The 22,841-nt window shown below is 51.4% G+C and overlaps 7 protein-coding genes and 1 non-coding gene across 8 annotated transcripts; 5 read left to right on the top strand and 3 right to left on the bottom strand.

Annotated features, from left to right (window-relative positions):
* Positions 1–4,952, top strand: BO66DRAFT_332184 (uncharacterized protein; the record flags this gene model as incomplete). The annotated part of the gene is made up of 11 exons (XM_025644119.1): positions 1–763; positions 821–872; positions 927–943; positions 995–1,565; positions 1,613–1,696; positions 1,744–1,803; positions 1,870–2,059; positions 2,117–3,550; positions 3,596–3,999; positions 4,047–4,672; positions 4,729–4,952. 11 exons carry the CDS (start codon positions 1–3, stop codon positions 4,950–4,952), a joined length of 4,425 nt encoding a protein of 1,474 aa, XP_025499999.1.
* A 761-nt stretch (positions 4,953–5,713) lies between these two features.
* BO66DRAFT_t268 lies at positions 5,714–5,784 on the top strand. The gene has a single exon. It is a non-coding gene; the product is annotated as a tRNA-Gly (tRNA).
* Positions 5,785–6,559: 775 nt separating this feature from the next.
* BO66DRAFT_460524 (uncharacterized protein) lies at positions 6,560–7,993 on the bottom strand (the record flags this gene model as incomplete). Its single annotated transcript, XM_025652304.1, has 3 exons — positions 6,560–7,003; positions 7,073–7,799; positions 7,965–7,993. 3 exons carry the CDS (start codon positions 7,991–7,993, stop codon positions 6,869–6,871), a joined length of 891 nt encoding a protein of 296 aa, XP_025500000.1. The 3' UTR covers positions 6,560–6,868.
* Positions 7,994–9,036: 1,043 nt separating this feature from the next.
* BO66DRAFT_382051 (putative G-patch domain protein) lies at positions 9,037–11,467 on the bottom strand. The gene is made up of 3 exons (XM_025645988.1): positions 11,411–11,467; positions 11,108–11,346; positions 9,037–11,049 (listed from the first exon to the last, which is right to left on the bottom strand). Exons 2-3 carry the CDS (start codon positions 11,311–11,313, stop codon positions 9,042–9,044), a joined length of 2,214 nt encoding a protein of 737 aa, XP_025500001.1. The 5' UTR covers positions 11,314–11,346; positions 11,411–11,467; the 3' UTR covers positions 9,037–9,041.
* Positions 11,468–12,513: 1,046 nt separating this feature from the next.
* On the top strand, positions 12,514–13,458 carry BO66DRAFT_189429 (uncharacterized protein). Its single transcript, XM_025642443.1, has one exon. The coding sequence runs from the start codon at positions 12,741–12,743 to the stop codon at positions 13,422–13,424; it is 684 nt and encodes a 227-aa protein (XP_025500002.1). The 5' UTR covers positions 12,514–12,740; the 3' UTR covers positions 13,425–13,458.
* Positions 13,459–13,484: 26 nt separating this feature from the next.
* kin1 (putative serine/threonine protein kinase Kin1) lies at positions 13,485–16,826 on the top strand (the record flags this gene model as incomplete). Its single annotated transcript, XM_025644122.1, has 3 exons — positions 13,485–14,147; positions 14,201–14,828; positions 14,881–16,826. 3 exons carry the CDS (start codon positions 13,485–13,487, stop codon positions 16,824–16,826), a joined length of 3,237 nt encoding a protein of 1,078 aa, XP_025500003.1.
* A 2,619-nt stretch (positions 16,827–19,445) lies between these two features.
* On the top strand, positions 19,446–21,081 carry clrD (histone-lysine N-methyltransferase Clr4). The gene is made up of 2 exons (XM_025648097.1): positions 19,446–19,940; positions 20,026–21,081. Exons 1-2 carry the CDS (start codon positions 19,520–19,522, stop codon positions 20,589–20,591), a joined length of 987 nt encoding a protein of 328 aa, XP_025500004.1. The 5' UTR covers positions 19,446–19,519; the 3' UTR covers positions 20,592–21,081.
* A 718-nt stretch (positions 21,082–21,799) lies between these two features.
* BO66DRAFT_442392 (uncharacterized protein) lies at positions 21,800–22,741 on the bottom strand (the record flags this gene model as incomplete). Its single annotated transcript, XM_025651423.1, has 1 exon — positions 21,800–22,741. One exon carries the CDS (start codon positions 22,739–22,741, stop codon positions 21,800–21,802), a length of 942 nt encoding a protein of 313 aa, XP_025500005.1.
* Positions 22,742–22,841: the final 100 nt, after the last annotated feature.

A 22,841-nucleotide genomic window follows, 5' to 3' on the forward strand; every position in this document is an offset into this window, starting at 1 on the left:
ATGGACCCCGACCGCAAAGCCGAGTTGACTCGCATAGCCTCCAACTATCAGTCCACCTTTTCCCGACGTCAAACTACCGACTCAGGCGTTGGCGGGGCGAGCATTGAACGCAAGGATACTGTTGAGAACTTGGAAATGGGAGACCCTGTTCTAGATCCAACGAGTGGTCAGTTCGACCACAACAAATGGGTTCGGAAGGTGCTCAGGCTGTTGGACAAAGAGGGCATTCCCCGACCTCCCTCCACTGGTATAGTCTTCCAGAATCTGAATGTCTCTGGCTCCGGATCAGCTCTGCAGTATCAGAGCAGCGTACCCTCCTTGCTGATGGCCCCATTCAGGCCACAGGAATACCTGGGCTTTCTACGTCATTCACCAGAGAAACACATCTTACGTGACTTCGACGGGCTGTTGAAAAGTGGTGAGCTGCTGATAGTCTTGGGCCGTCCCGGGAGTGGATGTTCGACATTTTTGAAGTCGTTGTGTGGAGAACTACACGGATTAAAGCTTCGTAAGAGCTCCGAGATTCAATACAACGGCATTTCGATGGAAAAAATGCACAAGGAGTTCAAGGGCGAGGTTCTTTACAATCAAGAGGTGGACAAGCACTTCCCTCACCTCACAGTCGGGCAAACACTGGAATTTGCTGCTGCTGCAAGAGCTCCTGAAGTACGGTTGCGCGATATTACTCGTCAGCGATACGCCAAGTATGTTACTCAAGTTGCGATGACTATATTTGGTCTGACGCATACGTACAACACGAAGGGTATGCCTTCTCACCAAAGGGCCCTTAAGCCTCGTAAATTGCTAACACAAAGTCTAGTTGGCGATGACTACATCAGAGGAGTCTCGGGTGGAGAAAGAAAACGTGTCAGGTGGGTTCCCCTCCACGGGCCTTTCTTTTCCGTGTTATACTGACATGCTCTTAGCATTGCTGAAATGGCACGTAAGTTAATTATGCTTACCCAGTGTATCCGCACGTATTGACTTCCCATAGTCTCGGGAGCCCCTGTCGGCGCCTGGGACAACAGCACTCGAGGATTGGACTCGGCGAGTGCGCTTGAATTTGTGAAGGCGCTGCGAGTCAGTTCTGACCTGGTTGGTACCTGTCATGCAGTCGCAATCTACCAGGCATCTCAAGCGATCTACGATGTCTTTGACAAAGCCATTGTTCTATATGAAGGCCGGGAAATCTACTTCGGACCTTGCAGCGAAGCTAGAGACTACTTTCTCTATATGGGCTGGGACTGTCCTCCACGCCAAACAACCGGTGATTTCTTGACATCGGTGACCAATCCTCAGGAGCGCAAAGCGCGAGAAGGGATGGAAAGCAAGGTTCCTCGGACTCCAGATGAGTTTGAAGCCTATTGGAAGAAAAGTCCTCAGTATGCCAAGCTACAGGAGGATATTTCTCAGCATATAAAAGAATATCCGCTGGGGGGACAGTCAGAGCAGATGTTCCATGAGATGAAGCATGTCAGACAGGCAAAACATGTGCGGCCGAAGAGCCCTTATGTTATCTCGATACCAATGCAGGTCAAGCTCTGCACAATCAGAGCTTACCAGAGGTGTGTTCTCGTTTTCCCTGGGACTATCTGTCTACTGACTGTTATAGAATCTGGAATGATAAGCCCTCGACCTTGACAAATGTCATTGGTCGAATCGCAATGTCCTTGATCATCGGCTCGATGTATTACGGGTACGTTCATCAGTCCTTCTAGCTTCCGTATTCACTGACGCGTCTAGGACACCAAATGCTACTCAAGGCTTCCAGAGCAAGGGGGCTGCTCTTTTCTTTGCAGTTCTGTAAGTTTGCCTGGGCCAGAGCGCAATCCTTCATTCGTCATCGACCACTTTACTAATTCTGCTTAGTATGAATGCCCTGATCAGCATCACGGAGATCAACTCACTTTACGATCAACGTCCTATTATTGAGAAGCAAGCCTCTTATGCCTTTGTCCATCCATTCGCTGAAGCATTCGGTGGTATTGTTTCGGATATCCCTGTCAAATTCGTCTCCGCTGTCGTATTCAATATCATTTTTTATTTCCTGGCTGGCCTCGTGAGTGAACCACCTTGCTAATCTTGCATAAAGCAAGATTTAACTAACGAGCCACAGCGATATGCGGCATCGCAATTCTTCATTTTCTTCCTCTTCACGTTTCTGAGCACACTCGCGATGTCCGGCATCTTCCGCACCCTTGCAGCAGCAACTAAAACTCTGGCCCAGGCCATGGCTATGGCCGGTGTCATGGTCTTGGCCATCGTTATTTATACTGGATTCGTGATCCCTACGCCGCAAATGTCAGACATTCCATGGTTTAGCTGGATCCGATGGATTAACCCGGTATACTACACATTTGAGGCTCTCATAGCCAACGAGTTCCACGGTAGACGATTCACGTGCTCAGCATTTGTGCCAGCTTACCCCAACTTAAGTGGGGACTCGTTCATTTGTTCTGTGCGGGGCGCTGTCGCAGGAGAGCGGACTGTGTCTGGAGATGCTTATATCGAAACCCAGTACAGGTATACTTACGCACATGAATGGAGAAACCTGGGTATTTTGATCGGCTTCTGGATCTTCTTTACCGCCTTGTACCTGGTGGCAACTGAGCTCAACTCTGCTACTTCGTCAAAGGCCGAATTTCTCGTGTTCCGACGAGGCCATGTGCCCCCACATATGCGCAACCTGGACAAGAAGTCAGAAGCCGAAGAAGGCACCACGGATGCCGCCTTAGCTCAGAGGACTACTGAGAACGAGAAAGATGCATCTGCCATTCCCGAGCAGCATAGCATATTCACATGGCGGAATGTCTGCTATGACATACCCGTCAAGGGAGGCGAGCGGCGCCTTCTCGACCATGTTTCGGGTTGGGTCAAGCCAGGAACTCTCACGGCCTTGATGGGAGTCTCAGGCGCCGGCAAGACTACTCTACTTGATGTGCTAGCAAAACGTGTCTCAATAGGAGTTGTCACCGGCGAGACTTTGGTAGACGGTAAAGCCCTTGACAACAGTTTTCCCAGAAAGACAGGCTATGTGCAACAGCAGGATCTGCACCTGCCTACAACGACTGTGCGAGAGGCATTGCGATTTAGTGCCCTCTTACGCCAGCCCAAATCTGTGTCAAAGAAAGAGAAGTACAAGTATGTTGAGGAAGTTATCGAAATGCTTAACATGCAAGACTTTGCCAGCGCTATCGTGGGTACGCCAGGCGAAGGATTGAATGTAGAGCAAAGGAAGTTATTGACTATTGGCGTTGAACTTGCCGCAAAGCCTGCTCTTCTCATCTTTCTTGACGAGCCGACAAGTGGGCTGGACTCCCAAAGCTCATGGGCTATCTGTTCCTTTTTAAGGAAGCTCGCAGATCACGGCCAAGCAGTCCTCTCGACTATCCATCAGCCAAGCGCGCTCTTATTTCAGGAGTTCGACCGTCTTTTGTTCTTGGCTAAGGGAGGGCGAACGGTATACTTCGGTGATATTGGAGATCAATCCCGCACCCTGTTGGACTACTTCGAAGTCAACGGTGCTAGACCGTGCGGCTCATCCGAGAATGTGAGTAGCTTGTCCGCCAATCTTACAGTGACTAACATGACATAGCCCGCTGAGTATATGCTTGAGATTATTGGAGCCGGAGCATCGGGAAAGGCGACTCAGGATTGGGCGACGGTTTGGAATGATAGCCAGGAGGCCAAGAACATCCAGAAGGAGATTGACAGGATCTGTCATGAGAGATCATCAGCTCCCGAGTCTCAAGATAACACAGCCCAGAAGAGCGAATTTGCTATGCCCTTTACTAACCAGGTTTGGCATGTCACGCATCGAGTGTTCCAGCAATACTGGCGCGAGCCTGCTTACGTTTGGGCCAAGCTCGCTCTAGCTACAGCTGCATCTCTTTTCATTGGTTTTACATTCTTCAAACCGAACAGCACTCAACAGGGGTTCCAGGATGTCTTATTTAGCGCCTTCATGATGACCTCAATATTCTCCACACTGGTGCAACAGTAAGTTACATGTAGAGTTCCATGGGCATCGCCACTAACGAAAATAGAATCATGCCCAAATTTGTGGTCCAGCGATCTTTGTATGAGGTTCGAGAACGACCATCGAAGGCCTATTCATGGGCGGCCTTTTTGATTGCCAACGTTCTTGTCGAGATACCTTACCAGGTGATTGCGGGTATTATCGCATGGGCGTCCTACTACTACCCAGTCTATGGAGCGAACCAGGCATCCGCCCGCCAGGGACTTATGCTGCTTCTTATCACCCAGTTCTACGTGTTCACTTCGACTTTTGCGTCCCTGATCATCTGTGCCCTACCCGACGCCGAGACAGGAGGTTCGATCGCAACGCTATTGTTCATCATGGCGCTTACCTTCAACGGTGTCATGCAGGCTCCCTCCGCTCTCCCGGGATTCTGGATCTTCATGTACCGGGTCTCTCCCCTAACGTACCTGATCGCGGGAATCACGGCGACGGGGTTACACGGGAGAGCCATTCGCTGTTCCAGCGAGGAGATGAGCGTGTTCAACCCTCCATCCGGCCAGACCTGCGGAGACTACATGGCTCAGTACCTGCAGGTTGCCCCGGGGCAATTGTACAACCCCACAGCGACACAGGGATGCGAGTACTGCCAGTTGAGAAACGCCGATCAATACCTCGCGTCGAGCAACATTTGTACGTACTGATTACCTCCTCTCGTCTATAATGTTGTTGACTAACCAGTTAAAAAGACTACAGCGAACGCTGGCGCAACTACGGTATCGGCTGGGCTTACATCGGTTTCAACGTCCTCGGTACCGTGGCCTTGTACTACATCTTCCGGGTCAAACACTACAATCCCACCAGCCTGGTGCGGGGAGTCGTGGATGGCGCAAGGGTGGTCTGCCGGGTATTCAAGCGCCGGTCTGGACGCACGCCCAAGGGCAGAGAGGCCGAGAACGGGAGATTGCTGTAGATTGCTTACTTTCGTGTCCGGAAATATGTGTTGATGGGGTGTATGGTCAGGCTTTGCTTTACTCATGGGTGGCTTACTACTGCTACAACTCAGATAGCATGGATTCAGTGTCTTTTCACAAGCAGTCCCCATAGTCAAATTTGTTCCGAAACTCGGTTACGAAAAGTAGCCCTAGGAATATCGCGACCCTGTCACTGAAACTGTTAGTCACCCAGTAATAGATCTAGGGATCATATCAAGCACTTCTCTGAGTCATCTGCATCCTCAACCATAAGCTCCATAAAACATTTGACATCATCGCGCAAACCGGAGAGTACGGTACAACATAATCAACTATATACTAATCCAGCTCCCCACCAACCTCCATCCGAGGTATTAACAAAAATCCTTAAAGTGTACCATGCATTTAACCACAATCCCCTCCCTCCCCTTCCGGAAATCCACTCCGACACCTCCCAAAAACCACGCATTCGAGCACACAAGAGCATCATCATTAGCCCTTCAGGAAGACCTAACTCAGGAACCCTCGAATCGTACCCAAAGGTTTACTACCACAGCTCGTCTAGACTCAACAAAGCCTAGCAGCTCTTCAATTTTCATTCTGTGTATAGAGGATCGTTGTTGTTTCACTTTCGCGCAAGATACTTCAACTTACGTCTCTCCACCTTGTCCCCCAACTAGCTTTGACAGTGTCTGTATAAGCCAAAAGTAGAGACTAGTTTCCAACAGCGAATCAGATGGCGTACCGGTCATCCGCTCCAGCATCATTGGTCTAGTGGTAGAATTCATCGTTGCCATCGATGAGGCCCGTGTTCGATTCACGGATGATGCATTCTTCTTTTGTTTTTTGATCTAGTGCACTTGCGATAGATACAGAGAGGGAAGACACGTCTTTTCTGTGTTTCTTTTTATTGCTGCTGTATATCAGTCATAGCCTGTGATTCTGGATGGTACCGTGGTTACGAAGGAGCTTGAACTGAGACTATGCCTGGGTGGGGGGTCCCGATGGTTCCTCGCGATGATATATGTACTATGCGTCGCAGGTTAAGCGCATTCGAATGTGAAAGGAGTTCTCTGCGAGCGACACACTGCTGGTAATCACTTAATCTGCTAAGATAGCTGGCTGGCTAAATACTTATCAACAAACCTCAATGCATGTGCCAGAAGAAATTTCAGAAGCTTGGGAAAAAAGAAACGAAACCAATATAGCCGTTGAATCGTACGTAGCGGGTAGAATCTCATGACCCATAATTCATCACGCATGATACATGATCGTAACAAGCTCAAAAGTGTCAACATACATTACCCGTAGGAGACGGGTATATCGTCAAATAGAAACTTTGACTAGACTGGGGCTCGTTCCAAACATTTGATTAAGTCAACAAGTCATTGTGCATACCACGCAAGATCCATCCAAGGAGCGCGCAAGGACGTAAAAGACCAGGGAATGAGTAGGAGTAGTATGCGACATGGGGTAAATTGAGCACAAAGAACTGGAATCGACGAATTCATTGGCATCGATAGGGGAATCAAAACAGCGGAGAGGCGGGAAAAATCAGCCAACGTAGGTGGGGGTATTATGCGAAGAGCAGGGAAAATTAGATTAAAGCATTAAAACAAATGTGATGAGAGGAGATGAGGGTAATATGCAAGGCTGTCATTAGTTGCAATGTAAAATCGTTGTGTAAAGTAGGGCAATGGTTGAAGCTGGCACCCACAAATAAATGCGGTTAAGACGCTGTAAGGGTTGAAGTCAAAGGGTCCGAAAGGTAGAGTCTGACCCACGGAGTCATCTCGAATCAGCCATCAATGTGACATTCTGATCTGTCGAGAGAGAGCTGCAGAAGCCGGTAGATTGTGCATAAGCATTGAAGATGTCAAATAAACCAGGCACGTTCTCAACCGTTTATGAGCTGTCATGAAAGGACATGTCGCGGGACCACTAATGCGTTGACGACATGGCCTGGGTTCCAACCCTGGTCGATCAGGGGCTCGTGTTCTTTCAGAATCCTGCCCAGGTAGGCAATTCTTACGCGGTAACTGCGAGGGATCTTCATGTAAGGTTAGCGATACGTTCGATGCAGTTGCATACGATTGAAGTATAATGCGTGATGACGTACCACCGCCTCCTGCTGCAATTTGCGTGCAATAAAGCCAACATTCTCGGTCTTTCCCACCGACAAGTCAATGTCCGGACCTCCGCGGTCACTCAGTCGTGCTCGCACTCGGATCAAATCCCGCTCGCTGGTCTTCCCCTTCTCATCACGGCGGCGTTCCAGGTCGACGTCGGTTGCGATCAGGTCATCCCCTGAAGCTTCGTCCGAGGACAACCTGCCATCGTCGGTGTCGAATTCATCCTCCTGGTCATGCACTGATCGAGCCATGTTCTCTGGGTCGCTCACAATGCACTGTGGTAATCGGTAAAGAGCGCCTTGTTCGTCGTAGCAACCCTGGCAGAGATCGCCGGTTGGGACTGTGATTCCAGCTGCATCAATAATGGTCTGTGCTGTCGACATATCACCAGCCCGCATTAGAGATACTGCTGCAGACAGAGCAGCCCAAATTTCTGGGCGACCCGTGACTCTGGTCTCGAAGAATGCCGTGCGCTCCTGATCGAGCTGCGCCCGACTCCACAATCGTCGCTTGCTATACCAGACATGACGACGGATGGGGGCGTTGTAATGCTGGCTGAGGGAAAAGTGATCATTCCGGATAGTCCGGGCGCCGCGTGTGCTAGTAGAGGCGTTGGTGCCAGACAGCGCATTGCTGGTTGTAATCGCTCGATGAGGAGACGATTCGCGACGCCGCTCTTCCGTGGCTACCCGCGCTGCATAGGCCGAATTATCGCTGTCGCGCGATGAGGAAAAGCAGCAGCCCTGGTCGATGACATGATATTAAAGTTAGACTTGCCGAGACTATTGTACTGTAGAAGCGAGGGAGGGGTGTGGTATGGTGAGTATGTGAAGCTCCTGGCAGAAGCATGTACAATTCAGGCATGACACACGAAAGAACATTCCAGAAGGGGAGAAAAGACATACCATGTTGAAAGAACAAGCTCCATCAGCTGAAAGGAAGCACTATAGTTGATTAGTGCCAGCGACGTCCAGACTAATTGCAGGACAGCGAAGGGGTATTGATCCGACGAAGATAAGCGGCGGAGGAAGAGAGAGGAGAGGGGACTGAGGTTGCGGGCGAGGTACCAGAGGAGAAAGACAAGCTTATTGGGGCTAATGCGCCGGTGTTCAGCGACAGAAAAAATGATTTGTTCAAGCCATCTAATTGGGAAGCCAGTCGTATGACCCGAATAGTGGTGAGAATTGGCTGGATCAAAGGGCTACTACTAATGTTTAGTGGTGGCAACGGAGCGGCGGGTTGCAGCTCACTCGCATGACGACACCGCGGGGGGGGGGGGAGCAACTCATCACAGTGAGAAGACACACTCCTCTCTGTTTTGCTAGCAATAAGCAATAAGAGCAGTAGCAGTAGCAGTAGCAGTAGCAGAGCAGACCCCTAAGGGAACGTGACTTGGAGGCTTAGGGAGGAAAGACTGGGCGAGGCAAGGAAGATGTAAGTTAACGGTTGAGAAGAGGAGAAGAAACAAAGAGAGGAGGAGAACTTACGAGGTTCAGAGACTGAAGAGGGGGAAGGAAGGAATGGAGCGAACGCCGGGTTGACCGTGAGGGGAAAAAATATAAGGGAATCCCTCAAATACACCTTCTCGGATCAAATCACCTATCATTCAGGTTCATTCGTCCATTCCCCTTCCAATGTTATTGATTTACACCAGTGGTGTTTTTCTACTGTTCCCTGCTGTGTGACAGACTTTCCAGCCAGACCGTTAGGCTTGACCGCAGACGAGATGAGATGGTGGCGCAGCCAAGAATGAGGTTTGCGGAAATCTTCCGGCATGCGAAATACAGACTGAATTATCAGTCACCAGCTCATGCTATACAACAATCTACTGGAACACTAGCGGTCAGGAATCTGGCAGGTCGTATCATCCACTCCAAAGGGTGGATGTCACAATTAAGCTTCTATAGTCAATGGTGGTATACAACACATACAATAGGCTAATTACTCAATACCAGCTCAGCTTAGTTCGTCGTCTTCATCCTCGTCATCACTACCGAAGATAGCCTTGAATACCGCCTCTCCTGGTCGCTCCGCCTCCAAAGCTTCGTTGCGTTCCGGCTCAATGACCACAGGCTCGCGAAAGACCACCGACGCTGCTTGCGCCGACGATGCATCTTCTGCACCAGACGTAAGAGATCCACCTCGGCCGGCGTCAATCATAAGCTGATTCATGACTTCGCGCGACACCAATTCTTTAGGTCCTGGAACATTCTGGTACCCAGCGGACTGGAAGCGCCCGCCAGATGGCGGGGCATCCGTGCGTCCGCTTGCTTCTCCAGGATCTATCTGAACGTGATCCGGAGGCTTGACGTTAAATCGCTTACACAGCAGGCGCGTGGGATAGAGTGAAATGGTGCTTCGAGTCATCGGGCCGAACATGCCAATCCGGGCAGCCTCTACTGCAGGGTCTTCAGGTTTTGCGGCAGGCTTGCTGAGGAGCGGATCAGCCGGTGATGCATCGAGTTTATCGGACGACTCTCTCGGGCCAGATGAAGCCGAAGTAAAACGAGATGCCATCAACCCGGACATGGGTTTGAAGACCTCTGCAGCTCGGGCGAACTCGTCCAGCTCCAGGGCCCATTCATCCGTAGTGGACCCTGGGACTCGATCAGGCATCGTATCTCGAAGCCCAGCTCGCACCTCGAGGAAGGTTCGATAGCGTTTTCTTTTCTCCAGGTCTTCCGAATATGGCATCCAGCCACTTGCCGCTCGGGTCAAAGCCTGAACAGCCACCTGCTTATCTAGTTTCGGCACCAAGTCCCACAAGTCCTTTCGCTTCTGCGCCTCGGAGAGCTCGTAGCCCTTTGGCGCCTTCTCACTCAAGGCTGGCGGTAAGTCTGTCTTCCCGGTCAACTTCGCAATTCGCTCTCGACCTTCTGGGGTCAGCCAGTCGAATATAGATTTTCCTGGTAATTGCGCCTCGCCCAAAAGCGCAGCTCGAGCGGCTGGGTCCAGAGTTGAGGCCTTGGCTGCCTCTGCTGTAGAAACATAATTCGATACGTCTTGTTTTTGAGTCGGTGTTTTATTGGATTTCCAGCCTGCCGGTATTTCAGGAGCCGCATACTTCTTTTCTTGGGTGGAGATAGTCATGTTGGAGATGCCATCGACAAGCAAAAATCCTTCCAGCGGTAAACGGCCATCGTGGCATTTCCTGAAGCCACTTGAGCTTTTGGCCGCAAGAACCTTCTTGGGAATATAGATCGGTTTATTGCTTATCAGAGGATTCGAGGATCCCGTGACTATTTTTGCGTCTTCAATGGACTTTGCCTTTTTCTTCTTCTTTTTATCTCCTCCAATGACACGATTGTAAGAAATTTGAGGCCCCATCGAATATGGGTCTTCGTCATCTGACCCAGTATCGTTGAGTACTCCAACGCCAAAGCCTCCGCGACGAGTTTCCTTGGCTTTGGGCTGTTTAGGCTTTCCTGGAGCTATGAGTCGTTTGCCAAAGAAGGAGTCATCTTCCTCGCCGTCCGAGTCACCGCGTGTCAACGCGCGAGCGTCAAGGCGGGCCTCCCCTTGGAAGCCAAGTCCCTTGTGATCGGTTTTGTGGATGAAGGCCACCATTGGCGGATTCTCCGGGGCAAACAAAAACGTCTTGTTGGCATCCTCACCACCCTGCGTGGTGCCGTCACCTAGATTGGCGCGTCGTCGCACTTTGGGACCAACACCTTGACCCTCCCTCCACCCCATCTTCTTCAAAAGTTTCACACCCATGGTTTCCCCGGTGGTTTTGAGAAGGTCCATCAACCCCCCGCGGCGCGCCAATTCGGCATCTGTCGTGCCAAACCCTGCAAAGTCATTATTTGTGGAAACCGTCTTTGCTTCTTCTGCTTCCCGGATATCCTCCTCATCCATAAAATCTTCAATCTGTTGTTTCCGGTTGTCCTTGGCACGGTTCTGGCGTGATGAGACGAAGGTTGCAGGGGTCCATCCCTCCTTCGACCCGACAGTATTGAAGTACCTGAAGAGGGTCGACCTTTAGTGTGCTGTCCACAGCGATCCATGAATCGTGAGCTCACCCGGCACTGAATCCACCGGTGAAGGCGCCATGCAGGCGTTTTCTTCCCCGGTCATCGGTCACTTCTTGCTTCCAGATGGGCGCGTAGGAGCCATCGTCACGGACGCCGGCATCTAAGGGTGGAAGAGGAGTTCCGTAAAGAGCGTAGGGTGACTGCTGCGCCTGTAGATCGGCCTCGAAGGCGGCTCGAGTTCTTTTACCAGCCATGCGGGGCGTGAATTCAGTCAAGAATTACCATGGCTGAATCGAATTGATACGGTCAACAACTGTAAATCTCAATAATGTATATGGTTTGGAAGCCTACCTTGAAAGAGCGAATAGGTGATGTTGGTAAGATATGGAGGATCAGAGTGACTTGGAAGCAGTTCAATATTGCGACTGCCAAGGACGAAGACATGTGACGGTACGGAATACGTACGGTCGGCTGCTCTGCGCACCGCCACTGGTTGTGGCTGGTACTGTAAACATGGGCGGGTCTCATCTCTGGAATCTGTAATGGAGTTGCTGAGAGCATCAACGCTAGACACACAAATCCACCCCCAAACCTTATGTTTTCAACGCGGATGTCTAAAGAACAATGTCATTTAACAGCCGCCAGTGACTTCTATACTTTCCTACTCGATAATTACAAACACACTCCAAGTCTGTGTGCACTACGAAAACAATTATAGCTCATATTATGCTCCGCACATGTAGAACACACATACACTCAGGAGCATGTAACAACAAGAAGAGGCAATATTTTTTGCTCTGCTCCAGAATTATCATCAATCAGCGAATAATGCTTGGCAAGAGAGGTGAGCTCATAGGACCAATTTAATTTGGACCGATCGTCTGGGAAATCTCCAGTGATCAGCATCTGCCTCCCTCGTCATTCTGCCCATCCATGCCCAAAGGAAAGAAAGGATTGAGGACCAAAAAGTCCGACGTGCCACTGCCTCGTGGGAAGGCAACGGCACAGGGCGACTCTGCGTGACAGCTTACAAATAAGGGCGAGCGCCCCGTGGTCACTGAGGAAATTGAGGGACTGACCCTGTGTAGGTACTGACTGTACTTAACCGCGGTTTATTAGCCCGAATCGAAGTGGTGGAAATGAATTGGCTGTATGGATGGATGTAGTGTCTCGTTTCCCCTGCGTGACTTAATGAATATCAATGAATCCATGATCCATGCAGAAACAGAATACGAGCCACAGTCATGTCTAACATCGAAACGCAAATCTACCGAAATATCGATTTCTTCGTTTCGTTTCCCACCTGCTCTTATTATTATCATTATCATTATTATTGCTCTTGCTGTGGGGGCCTGGCTAACACCAGAACACTATTAATATATCGTTCCAATCTCTAAATTTCTTAAATAGAACCAGCAAGCGGAGCGACCCAAATGTCAGAGTCAGACCCATTTGTTTGTACTTTGTATAGACTAGTTTACTCCTAGTAGATGTACCTAGTACTACATAGTACTAAGTAGAAGGAATTGACGGCGCCATACGGTACCCGAACCAAACTTCCTTCTCTGGTTGCGGTGCAGTTGCGGTGCAGTGGCCCCTGTCGTTGAGAAAAGTCCAGCCAAAGTTCCGTAGGTACGGAGTTACCTGATAGTCTACGGAGTAGTAGTTACGGTATGTACCTATGTGTGTCTGTGTCTGTGTCTGTGTCTGTGTCTGTGTCTGGCTGGGACTGGCTGTCTTTCTTCTCCGCAGCCGCATCCATCCATCGTCACTTTCCCATGACTGTTATTCCCTCGTGCATTCTTTCTTGTCTTCCATGTCTTTCTTACTTGCTTTCCTTTGCCTTGCCTGCCTCTTCCTTTCCCCCCCCCCCCATTCCCCTCTTCCTCTTCCTCTTCCTCTTCCTCTTCCTCTTCCTCATTCCCCTGATCTCATCATACCCTCTCCTCTCTTCTCTTCCCGTCCCACATTCCCTAGATCTCACACACTCTCTTCCCCTGCCATCCATCCTCCCCCCCCACCCTGTTTCTTGGTCCTTGTCTGTCCTTCCTTTCTCCTCCACCTCCCCTCCCCTCTTCCCCTCCCCCTACTCCATCTTGGGGAGCCTTTGTACATACAGTACTCACATGGGTGGAACTGCAGCCATCAGCAATCTTTTTTTAAAAAGTCACTTTGGCTGTTTTTATCCTTTCCAGCGCTCGCTCCGTCAGTCAAAAACGTCACAAACTACTACGCCCGTTTTCTCCTCCCCCCCACTTGTTCTCCCCTTCTTCCTCCCGACCGGTCGCTATTATTGAATATCCCCCTCTCCTCCACTCCCCTCCCAAATCCTAGCATTTCCATACTAAAGGCGGTCTTGGGCTGAAAAAAGCACACGCTTGGCCTGTGGTTGGCTCGGAATTTCTCCAGTCCAGTGCCCACCGTGATGTCCACTACTGCCCCATCAACTGCGTCGCCTTCGGTCGTCCGCAGTCACTCGACTTCCTCCCGATCTCCCTCCTATCGTCCTCCCTCATCCGAGCTCCCTCACCGTACCCGAAGTGTTGCTGTCCGACCTGCGACAGCCTCCCAACCACAACATCAATCACCACCATCCTCGTCGCAATATCACTACCAATCCCAGTCTCGTCACTCCCACTCCCACTCCCATTCCAAGTCACAGTCTTATGATCGTCGGCCCCCTGCGAACCAAGCGGTTTTCGACACCATAGCCCGCCGGGATTTTGAGGCTTCTCGCGGAGCTCCCCCAGTTACTCCCCGAAGGGAATCTTCGCGGGACCGTTCACAGGAGCGCCCTCCCACTTCCTACCGTCCCGATTCCTCCCCCAACAAGCACCGGAGAAATTTATCAGTTCAAGGCCATCAACGAGACAGTGTCGATATGGCGACTGCGGGCCCCGTCATGCCAGAGGGCGTCGCAGGACAGCCCCAGGCTGCCGCCACTCACTTACATCCGGCTAATCCCGTCCAGTCAAGGCGTCGCACAATGATCACAACGCCAACGGGCCAGTGGGCTTTGGGCAAGACGTTAGGTGCCGGCAGTATGGGTAAAGTAAAAGTTGGGAAAAACATGGACACAGGAGAACAGGTGAGTCTCGTAATGTTGCTTGCCCTCTGTTGCAGGATCTCATTGCAGTTCAGGTGGCCGTCAAGATCGTACCTCGGCAATCGACCGAAGAGCACCGCAGCTCGCGCGAGGCCGAACGGGCAGACCGCTCGAAGGAAATTCGAACTGCGCGTGAGGCAGCTATCGTCAGTCTCGTCAACCATCCTTATATTTGTGGTATGAGGGATGTAGTAAGGACCAATTACCATTGGTACATGCTGTTTGAGCTCGTCAACGGGGGTCAGATGCTGGACTACATCATCTCCCATGGAAAACTCAAAGAGAAGCAGGCACGCAAATTTGCCCGTCAAATCGCGAGTGCATTGGACTATTGCCATCGCAACAGCATCGTGCATCGCGACTTGAAGATCGAGAACATCCTTATCAGCAAGACTGGAGACATCAAGATCATTGATTTTGGTCTCAGTAATCTCTTCTCTCCACGAAGCCAACTCAAAACCTTCTGTGGAAGTCTTTACTTTGCTGCCCCCGAGTTGCTGCAGGCAAGGCAGTACACTGGCCCAGAGGTGGATGTTTGGAGTTTTGGCATTGTTCTCTATGTTCTAGTATGCGGTAAAGTTCCGTTTGACGATCAGAGCATGCCCAAGCTGCATGCCAAGATCAAACAAGGCGTTTTCGAGTACCCCCCAGGGCTCACTGCAGGTTAGTATCCACAGTCTATCGTGTGTCCTTGATACTGATCTCCAACGCGCAGAGTGTCGTCATATTATCTCGCGCATGCTGGTCACTGATCCCAAACAACGCGCAAGTCTGACTGAGATTATGAATCATCCTTGGATGAACAAAGGCTTTAATGGCGCCCCTGAAAACTATTTACCGTACCGAGAACCTATCACCTTGCCTTTAGACCCCGAAGTCATTGAGAAGATGACGGGTTTCGACTTCGGACCGCCCGATTACATTACTGCGCAGCTCACCAAGGTCATTGAATCTGAGGATTACCAACATGCTGTAAAAGTCAGTGCCCGCGAACAACCCGCTCCAAGCTATACAGAGAAGAAGCGAGGGGTGTTCGATTTCTACAAACGACGGAACTCTGCCAGCAGGGACACGCTGTCCGCACCGTCCGCGGAAGCCGTTCAATTGGGCAACGACCCCATAAATGCCTACAGCCCGCTGATTTCAGTCTACTATCTGGTCAAGGAGAAGCTGGACAGAGAAAGAGCCGAAAAGAATCCTGGAGCGTTGGGAGTTCCACACGCATCCGGGGATTCAATGCTTCAGATGCCAGATCTTCCAGCACCGGAGGCCGCTCATACCAACCAGTATCACGTTCCGGGAGAGAAGGACAGTGGAAGAAGGTCGCGCCCTAGAGCACGAACGCATGGTGATGACGACTTGGCGGATGGTATCAAGAATCTTCACCTGGGCCCGCAGACCGGACATTCCCCGGGTCCTGCGTTGTCGCAGCCCGAAACCCCAGCGAAGAAAGAAAGCACGGCCGCGGGTATTTTGAGACGGTTCAGCACGCGCAGGACAAAGGAGCGCAGCCGCGACCCGGAACGTGGAAGACTTGGCAGTCCCCACACCCCGGCACTCAACGTTCAGCCACCCGCAGACTTGGCCTCGCCCCTATCCAGAGGATTCAGCGTGAAGAGGACCCGACGCGCGGATCCATCTCCAACAGCTGTTCCACCCGGGTCGAATCAACCCCCGCAAAACGATTTCCTCAAGGCTCCAGGGTCAGCGGAGCCGGCTTCGCGGTCAAATAAGTTCCTGGAAAGATCAGCCAGCGTCAACTCGGCCGACTATCGTCCTCGTCGTTCACGGCGGAACGACCCTGACGCGACAGGCCAACCCCCGCCCAGCAGTGGATCAGACTATGCCAATGTACAGAAAGAGCCGACGGCTGCGAGGGAAACAAAGCTAGGTCGCGGCCACACCGCCCGGACAATGTCATTGGGGCATGCTCGTCGCGAAAGCATTCAAGCCCGTCGAGCTAGGCGTGATGCTACCCGAGAAGCAAATGTGCCTGAAGAGACGGATGCGGATATCACTGGAGCAGGCACTGCTTTGGAGAGTGCCAATGAAGGGGAGGACCTGTCCAAGCCCGTATACCTCAAAGGCCTTTTCAGTGTTTCGACCACAAGCAGCAAACCTTTGCCTGTGATCCGAGCGGACATCATTCGCGCTCTGAAACAACTTGGTGTCGACCACACGGAGATCAAGGGAGGCTTTAGTTGTCGTCATGCCCCGAGCATTGACTTGGATACAGTGATGGATGTTGGGCCACCAAGCCCGGACCGGCAGGGTCAGATTTCGGGCCACCGTCGGCGCATAAGTTTTGGAGGGTTGTTGAGCCACGACGAGGGCAGAGAGGAGTTTCGCCAGACGCCGCGCTCCCAGCGTCGGGCTCGAGCGCCACCTGACCACAGCTTTGTGACCACTCCTGAGGGCTCTGACGATGAAGCCGGTCCTCGGCCAAGTCGCGACCTGGGGGTGGTTGGAGAACGTGTAATGGGTGAGACAACGACACGAGTCCAGAGTGACACAGGAGAGAATCTGGTACTCCGATTCGAAATCCTTATTGTCAAGGTACCTCTTTTCTCGCTGCATGGGATTCAGTTCAAGAAAGTGGCAGGTGGCATGTGGCAATATCGGGAGATGGCGAAGAAGATTTTGGACGCCCTGCGACTCTGAGTGCATCTTGATCTGCATGATACGTTATGAATCCATTTGCATGCCGATCAAAGTTGATTTGATCCACGAAGCATTTGCATGAGCATGACGTTTTTCTTTTGTGGAGCATTTCCTATGTCAATTTTCGGTTCGCATTACCCTTGAGCTGGCTCATCTATTTTAGGGGGGATGTTTTATCATGGTGTATACTAGACTTGAGCAAGGATGATCATGGACGCGGTGAGATCTTGTTCTTGTGTTGCTATCGGCCACTATTGTATATTTCGTCTCTTTTCTCTTTGCCTTGATACTTGATACCTATACAGTCGTCTGGGACTGTTGTACACAGGTCATGCAGGTAGGAGTAACTTTCAGACATGTGAACTAATACTGACAGGCATGTTTGTTACAACTGCTCAAACAACAAATAGTCTGTTAGCCATTAGACACACGCGGGTAGCAGCATTCCAAAGTTTGGATATGCTTAGGTCAATGGAGAGCTTCTAGTGTGTCCCACGAACGACTCACATCAAGGTGCTAAACGAGGTTGAAGTGAGGTCGAACTGAGGTGCAGTTATATACACACTCTCCCTGGCATCAAGATTCAAGAAGTCAGCTTCTACCTAGCACAGCTTGAAGCACAGCTTGGATCATGCGCTTAATGATATGATTGGAGCTTTCAAAAGGCTGTTCAACAAGGAATACAGCAAGCAATTGAAAGGAATCATGCATAAGGCTGTAGTTCGAGTCCTTGTCGAGAGAGGCTAAGCCGGGTGTCGAGGCCTGTGAGGTTGACCAGTTGGCGGCTTAGCACGTCCCACATGTCGTAACAACTCCCCAGGCCACTAGAAAACAGACAATTATGCCAGAATTTTAAGCTTGACAGATGTTGTATTCTCTCAAAGAGTCATCAAGGATAAATCTAATATCGCTAAGGCCACTGCTTTTTCTAAGAATGCTTAAGAATATCCTGAGATTTTGACCAGGATGTGTGCTGCTTAGTCACAATCTGATATGTCTGCGTCGACAAATAACAAGATCTATAGAGGAGGTTCACGTTGTGATCCTGCCCCACACAGAGCATTTATTTAACTTCAAACACATTATCTGGGTACAAGAGCCCCTGGCGATTGTCTTGAAACACTGGAAATGTGTTTATTTGTCTGGTGCTTGGCACATGTGCGAGGCCAATGCTGGTTGTCTTGTCCATGTGCAAACGGACTCGGTTGGGCGGGTCGAAGCAGCTCGTTACTTTTGCAGTTCATCTAGGCCACTGATTGGCCAATTTAGAATACTTGCTGGGCGTCCTATCAGCACAACCATCTTCCTACTCGATATTGGCCATTCTGGGGTTTTGACTATGTGTTAGTCTCCTGTGGTATATTTGTACTTTGAATTCACTGTTTCAAAGGAAATTGCTGATTCCGCTTCATCAGGAGTGTTTGATTCTTCGACTTTTTGGATTTTCTATATAATTATCATTCACTTGATATTGATTAGCTGACTCAGCAGAGCTTTTCTCAAACAGGCTAGACCATTTTTCAAGTCCTGTCTCTCTCCCTTCTCTGAAAGTCATCCTTTCAACACCGCCTCAACACCGCTTTCCCTGCATCTTGTCTGTTATGTTGCATTTTTGATACTACAACATCAGTGGTCTCTTGGTCTGGACTGTGGCTACCATGTCAGCTATGTTCATCGACCTGACAATAGACTCGGAGTCGGAGGAGTCCAATCAGGTGAGTTTGCTTGAGTCCTTTGGACTTTCAAATCTGTGTTTTTTGGAGAGTTATCGCCTCTTAAGGATTCCCCGCTGGCTTGAGTATACCCGTTGCTATATTACTATGTTGCTATATTGCCTTGCTATACAGCAACAGATCCCTTCTAGACTTTCTTATAAGTTATGCCTATTTCTTTTCTATCTTTTTTATTATACCCTGCATACCTTGTTAAAGTTTGTATCTTTATACATTTTTAAATCTCAAGAACAGCCCCTAAATAAGAACTATTATGTTAAGGCAGAATGCTCTGGTAACAGCAGCTGACTTAAGCTTTAGACACTATCTACAAGCGCAGCTTCACTCTCACGCAGTCTGGCTCACCGTGCACTCAATGTCTCACAGTCAGTGCCGGTGAAGAGAAGAAAGTCTGACACAAAAGATGCATTCTCTGCTCTAGCGGTGTCAAAATTCTTTAACAGGTCGAACCATTATGAGCCGGGGCGGCGTGTCTCCTCCCAGCCTGAGCCGATCAGACCAAGCTCAAGACAAAGCATCTCAAGCCAAGAGGCCCAGGGCGTTGAACGCAGACAGAGTCCACGACGCTTCAGCGCCTGGCCAGCCACTGCTCCTTCTGCCCTTCGTTCAGTAACCCCGGACTCTTCATCAGCTTCTACCCCCCATTCCACCATCCCAGATGTCCTCATTCCTACCCCGTCATCTCGCCAGTTGAAGTCTGAACTCCGTGAATTCAGCAGCATCAACGGCCGTGCATCGTCATCCTCATCATCCCACGCATCCAGACCAACCCCTCCCCTTCAACCCCCCACAGCCCTCTCGCAGACCTACTACCCGACAGACGCCTACCAAAGGAAAGCCATCAAGGGCGCTTACCCCAAGGCGAAGAAGGTCAAGCGAGCCGACACGCCCCTGGTCCTCGGCACCCCGGGCCCGCTGCTGACCCGACCCCCCAACGTCCGGCACCAGACGCACAAGACGATGGAACGCAAGCTGCGGGCCATCCGGGGACCCGAGGTCACCTACGATCCGGCCGCAGAGTCCCGCCTGGCGGACTTCATCTTGAACTTCGAGTTCGTCAACACCAACCCGCTGCGCAAGGGCGTGGTCCCCGTGTCCGAGGAGTTCAACGCGGGTTGCACCTGCGTCGGGGCGTGCAACCCGCAGATCTGCCTGTGTCTGTCCAAGGAGGAGGACGAGAGCAACACGAACATCGTGCCGTACCGGAGAGCCCCAGACGACCCGCACATGATGGTGCTGAAGCCGGAGTTCCTGACACGCAAGGCCATGATCTACGAGTGCAGTGACCGGTGTGGGTGTAATGCGGGATGTTGGAATCGCGTGGTCCAGAATGGACGTACCGTGCGGCTGGAGATTTTCTATACCGGGGACCGTGGGTTTGGTAAGTGTCCCTGTGCTTTGGGTCCACCCAGCCGGTTCTTCCTCATGGTATGAGTGATGTTGTTATTCATAATTCGTCTCAATAGGCCTCCGCTCACCAGACCGTATCCGCGCCGGCCAATTCATCGACTGCTACACAGGCGAAGTGATCACCACCGCGGCCGCCGATCTCCGTGAAGCGGCTCTTACAGCGCACGGCGCATCCTACCTCTTCAGTCTCGATTTCTTGAACGGCCAGTACGAAGACTATGAGGAGGACTCCAACAACGACGACGACGACGACGATGAAGCCGGGGAAGACGACGACGAAGCCACCGAGTCCGGCTGCAAGTACGTGATCGACGGGCGTAACTTCGGCGGCCCGACTCGCTTCATCAACCACTCGTGCAACCCGAACTGCCGCATGATCCCTGTCTCCCGCAACCACGCCGATCGAGACCTGTACGATCTGGCCTTCTTTGCCCTGCGCGAGATCCCGCCGTACACGGAATTGACCTTCGACTATAACCCCGGGTCCGAGGGCGGCGGCGGCGGCGGTATCGTCAAGGGCGCCAAGATCGATCCCAGCGCGGTGCGGTGTCTCTGCGGCGAGGCGAACTGTCGGGGCCAGTTGTGGCCGAATCAGAGGAAGAAGGGGGTTGCGGTGAGATGAACAGCACACCCGAATTTGTTGGTCACTCACCTCGTCTTCTTTGCTGCTTGCTTGCATGCCTTGCAACTGAACCTGCTGCGGTGCACCTAGTACATTGGCAACATTCTAACGGGTCAGTGTGGTATTCCCCCGAGGCGTTTGAGCAAAATGACCTTCTATTACAGGTACAGCCTGCGCTCAAGACAGAAAAGCGTTCATACATACCATCTTGTATGTCCGGACGTCTTTTGATACACCGATCTTGTTCCATTCCGTTTGATCTGGATATCCACCTCTACTGTCCTTGTCCACGCATGTCTGCATAGACCTTCCCATGGCGCGGTGTTCATACTTTCCCCAGTTCAAGACACACATACGCATACACACAACCTTGCACATCTTACCTTTTTGCACATGCTTCCTTCGACTCACGATACCCCAATCCTGTACGTACATTCCAGCCTTTTTTTCGAATATGATTGAAGCCTGCATGCAGCGCGAGGGTCTTCACCGTCTTGTCTTTACGTTCTGCTATGCACATGCAGTGATTCTTTTCTTGTTAGTTACGATTTGAAGATGAATCTCGATCGGCAGTTTACCAAACGAATCGATCATCATACCCCTTTCTCAGATACAAGTTAACTCCCCGTGTTAGATGCCAGCTCTCCCACGCTAGTCTCTAAAGGGTAGTTACAATGATATAATCCGGCCATCCAAAGGGATCAATCCTCATATCCAGAGTATGTAAATTAGGTAGCTGTAAGTAAGTAGGTAGGTAGGTATATATCCCAGTACCCAGGATCCTGGCAGAAAGTAGAGTAAAGTAAAGTAGAACAAAAGCCGCACACATACACAGTCGACAAAAATCACAAAGCATCCGCCATAGCCATAGCCAGGAAACACCGAACTCCACTGCCGCCTGACCCTTGCCCTCCCGTTTCAACGCCCGTATACCCAAATCAACAAGTTCCAACCCACGAATAAAAAAAACCAGGTAACTCCCATGCACAAACCGCCCACGGTACTCGCTATCCAAGTGTCAAACAGCCCCCCCAAAAAAGCGCCTCCACAAACCACGGGCACCGGTTGCATCGACTCACACAAGCCGCATTTAGTTGTAAACGAAACAACCCAATCCTCAACCCTTAGCCCTTTGGCGGTATTGATCCGTCGGTAGGAGTCTGTCCCCAAACCCCCAAGAAAGAGTTTGCGAAAGAAGGAAGCACATTTCACCCCGCCAAAACCTCCTCGATCCCCTCAAACGCCGCCACTACCCCTCCCCCTCCAAGGCCCCGCCTACCGATCATCCCTATCCCCCCCGCCGCATCAGTCCAAGGCAACGACGGTCTGGGCTCCAACATCCCCAACCCCACCCGCTCCACCGCATCCCCCGCCGCGCGGCCTTGTTCCTCGAGCACCTCCTTCTCGATTTTCGAGAGGTTTCTGGGTCTGAGTTGGTGGTGGTGCTGCGACTGCAGCTGTAGTGGTCGAGGAGTTTGAGGCTGCAGATTCAGTCCCAGTCCCGGTCCCGGTCCCAGTGTCAAGGAGGGCGAGAGCGCCGGCGAGGGCGATGACGATCGGGAGAGTGAGGGGGAGAGGGAGAGGAGGGAGAGGGGTGGGAGGACTCTGTCCTGGTCCTGGTCCTGGTCCTGCTGGTGCTGGTGCTGTGACTGTGACTGCGTCTGCGACTGCGTGGTAGGTGTCCTCGGCGCCGGGGTGAAGGGGACTAAATGTGGACTGAGGGGTGGGGTGGTGAGATCTCGTTGTTTGGTGGGTGGGTTGGGGTTGTATTTGTATTGCGGCTTGGTGGTGGTGGTGGTGGCCCCCGAGAAAGGGAAGTGTAAGCGGTGGAATGCGAATGGGGGCGGGGAGGCCGTCGAATATAGCGAGGCGGAGGAGGTGGAGGAGATGGATTCCGGGTTGGAGATGGGGGAGGAGGTTGGACTGGTGGTTGTGGAGCTGAGCGGGGAGATGGTGGGCGAGGTGGAGGGGGTGAGGAGAGTGGTGGTGGTGGTGGTGGTTCTTCTGGGAGCGGGTTTCTGGGTGTGGGTGTGGGTGTGGCTGTAGTGGTGGTTTTGCGAGGAGGATGGCGGAGGGAGAGCGAAGGTGGTGTGGAGGTGGAGGCTAGGGGTGGGTGTTTGTGTATGTTGGGGTTCGTTGTGGGCGGACATGGTTGTGGTCGTGGTCGTGGTCGAGGTGAGGGAGGATATATGGGATGAGTAGTATTGATTGAATTATGGTGGGAGTAAGGTGGCAGGTGGTAGAAGTATG

The sequence above is a fragment of the Aspergillus aculeatinus genome (genome assembly GCF_003184765.1).
Source record: "Aspergillus aculeatinus CBS 121060 unplaced genomic scaffold BO66scaffold_53, whole genome shotgun sequence".
Lineage (NCBI taxonomy): Eukaryota > Fungi > Ascomycota > Eurotiomycetes > Eurotiales > Aspergillaceae > Aspergillus > Aspergillus aculeatinus.

What these genes read in the sequence shown, in the direction of transcription:
- BO66DRAFT_382051 (XM_025645988.1), bottom strand. Translation starts at nt 11,313, where the DNA reads ATGGCTGGTAAAAGAACTCGAGCCGCCTTCGAGGCCGATCTACAGGCG. An exon ending in ACCGGTGGATTCAGTGCCGG is followed by an intron (nt 11,050 to 11,107) that starts GTGAGCTCACGA and finishes GACCCTCTTCAG; the next exon opens with GTACTTCAATACTGTCGGGT.
- BO66DRAFT_189429 (XM_025642443.1), top strand. Translation starts at nt 12,741, where the DNA reads ATGTGTGTCTGTGTCTGTGTCTGTGTCTGTGTCTGTGTCTGGCTGGGA.
- clrD (XM_025648097.1), top strand. Translation starts at nt 19,520, where the DNA reads ATGGAACGCAAGCTGCGGGCCATCCGGGGACCCGAGGTCACCTACGAT. An exon ending in TACCGGGGACCGTGGGTTTG is followed by an intron (nt 19,941 to 20,025) that starts GTAAGTGTCCCT and finishes TCGTCTCAATAG; the next exon opens with GCCTCCGCTCACCAGACCGT.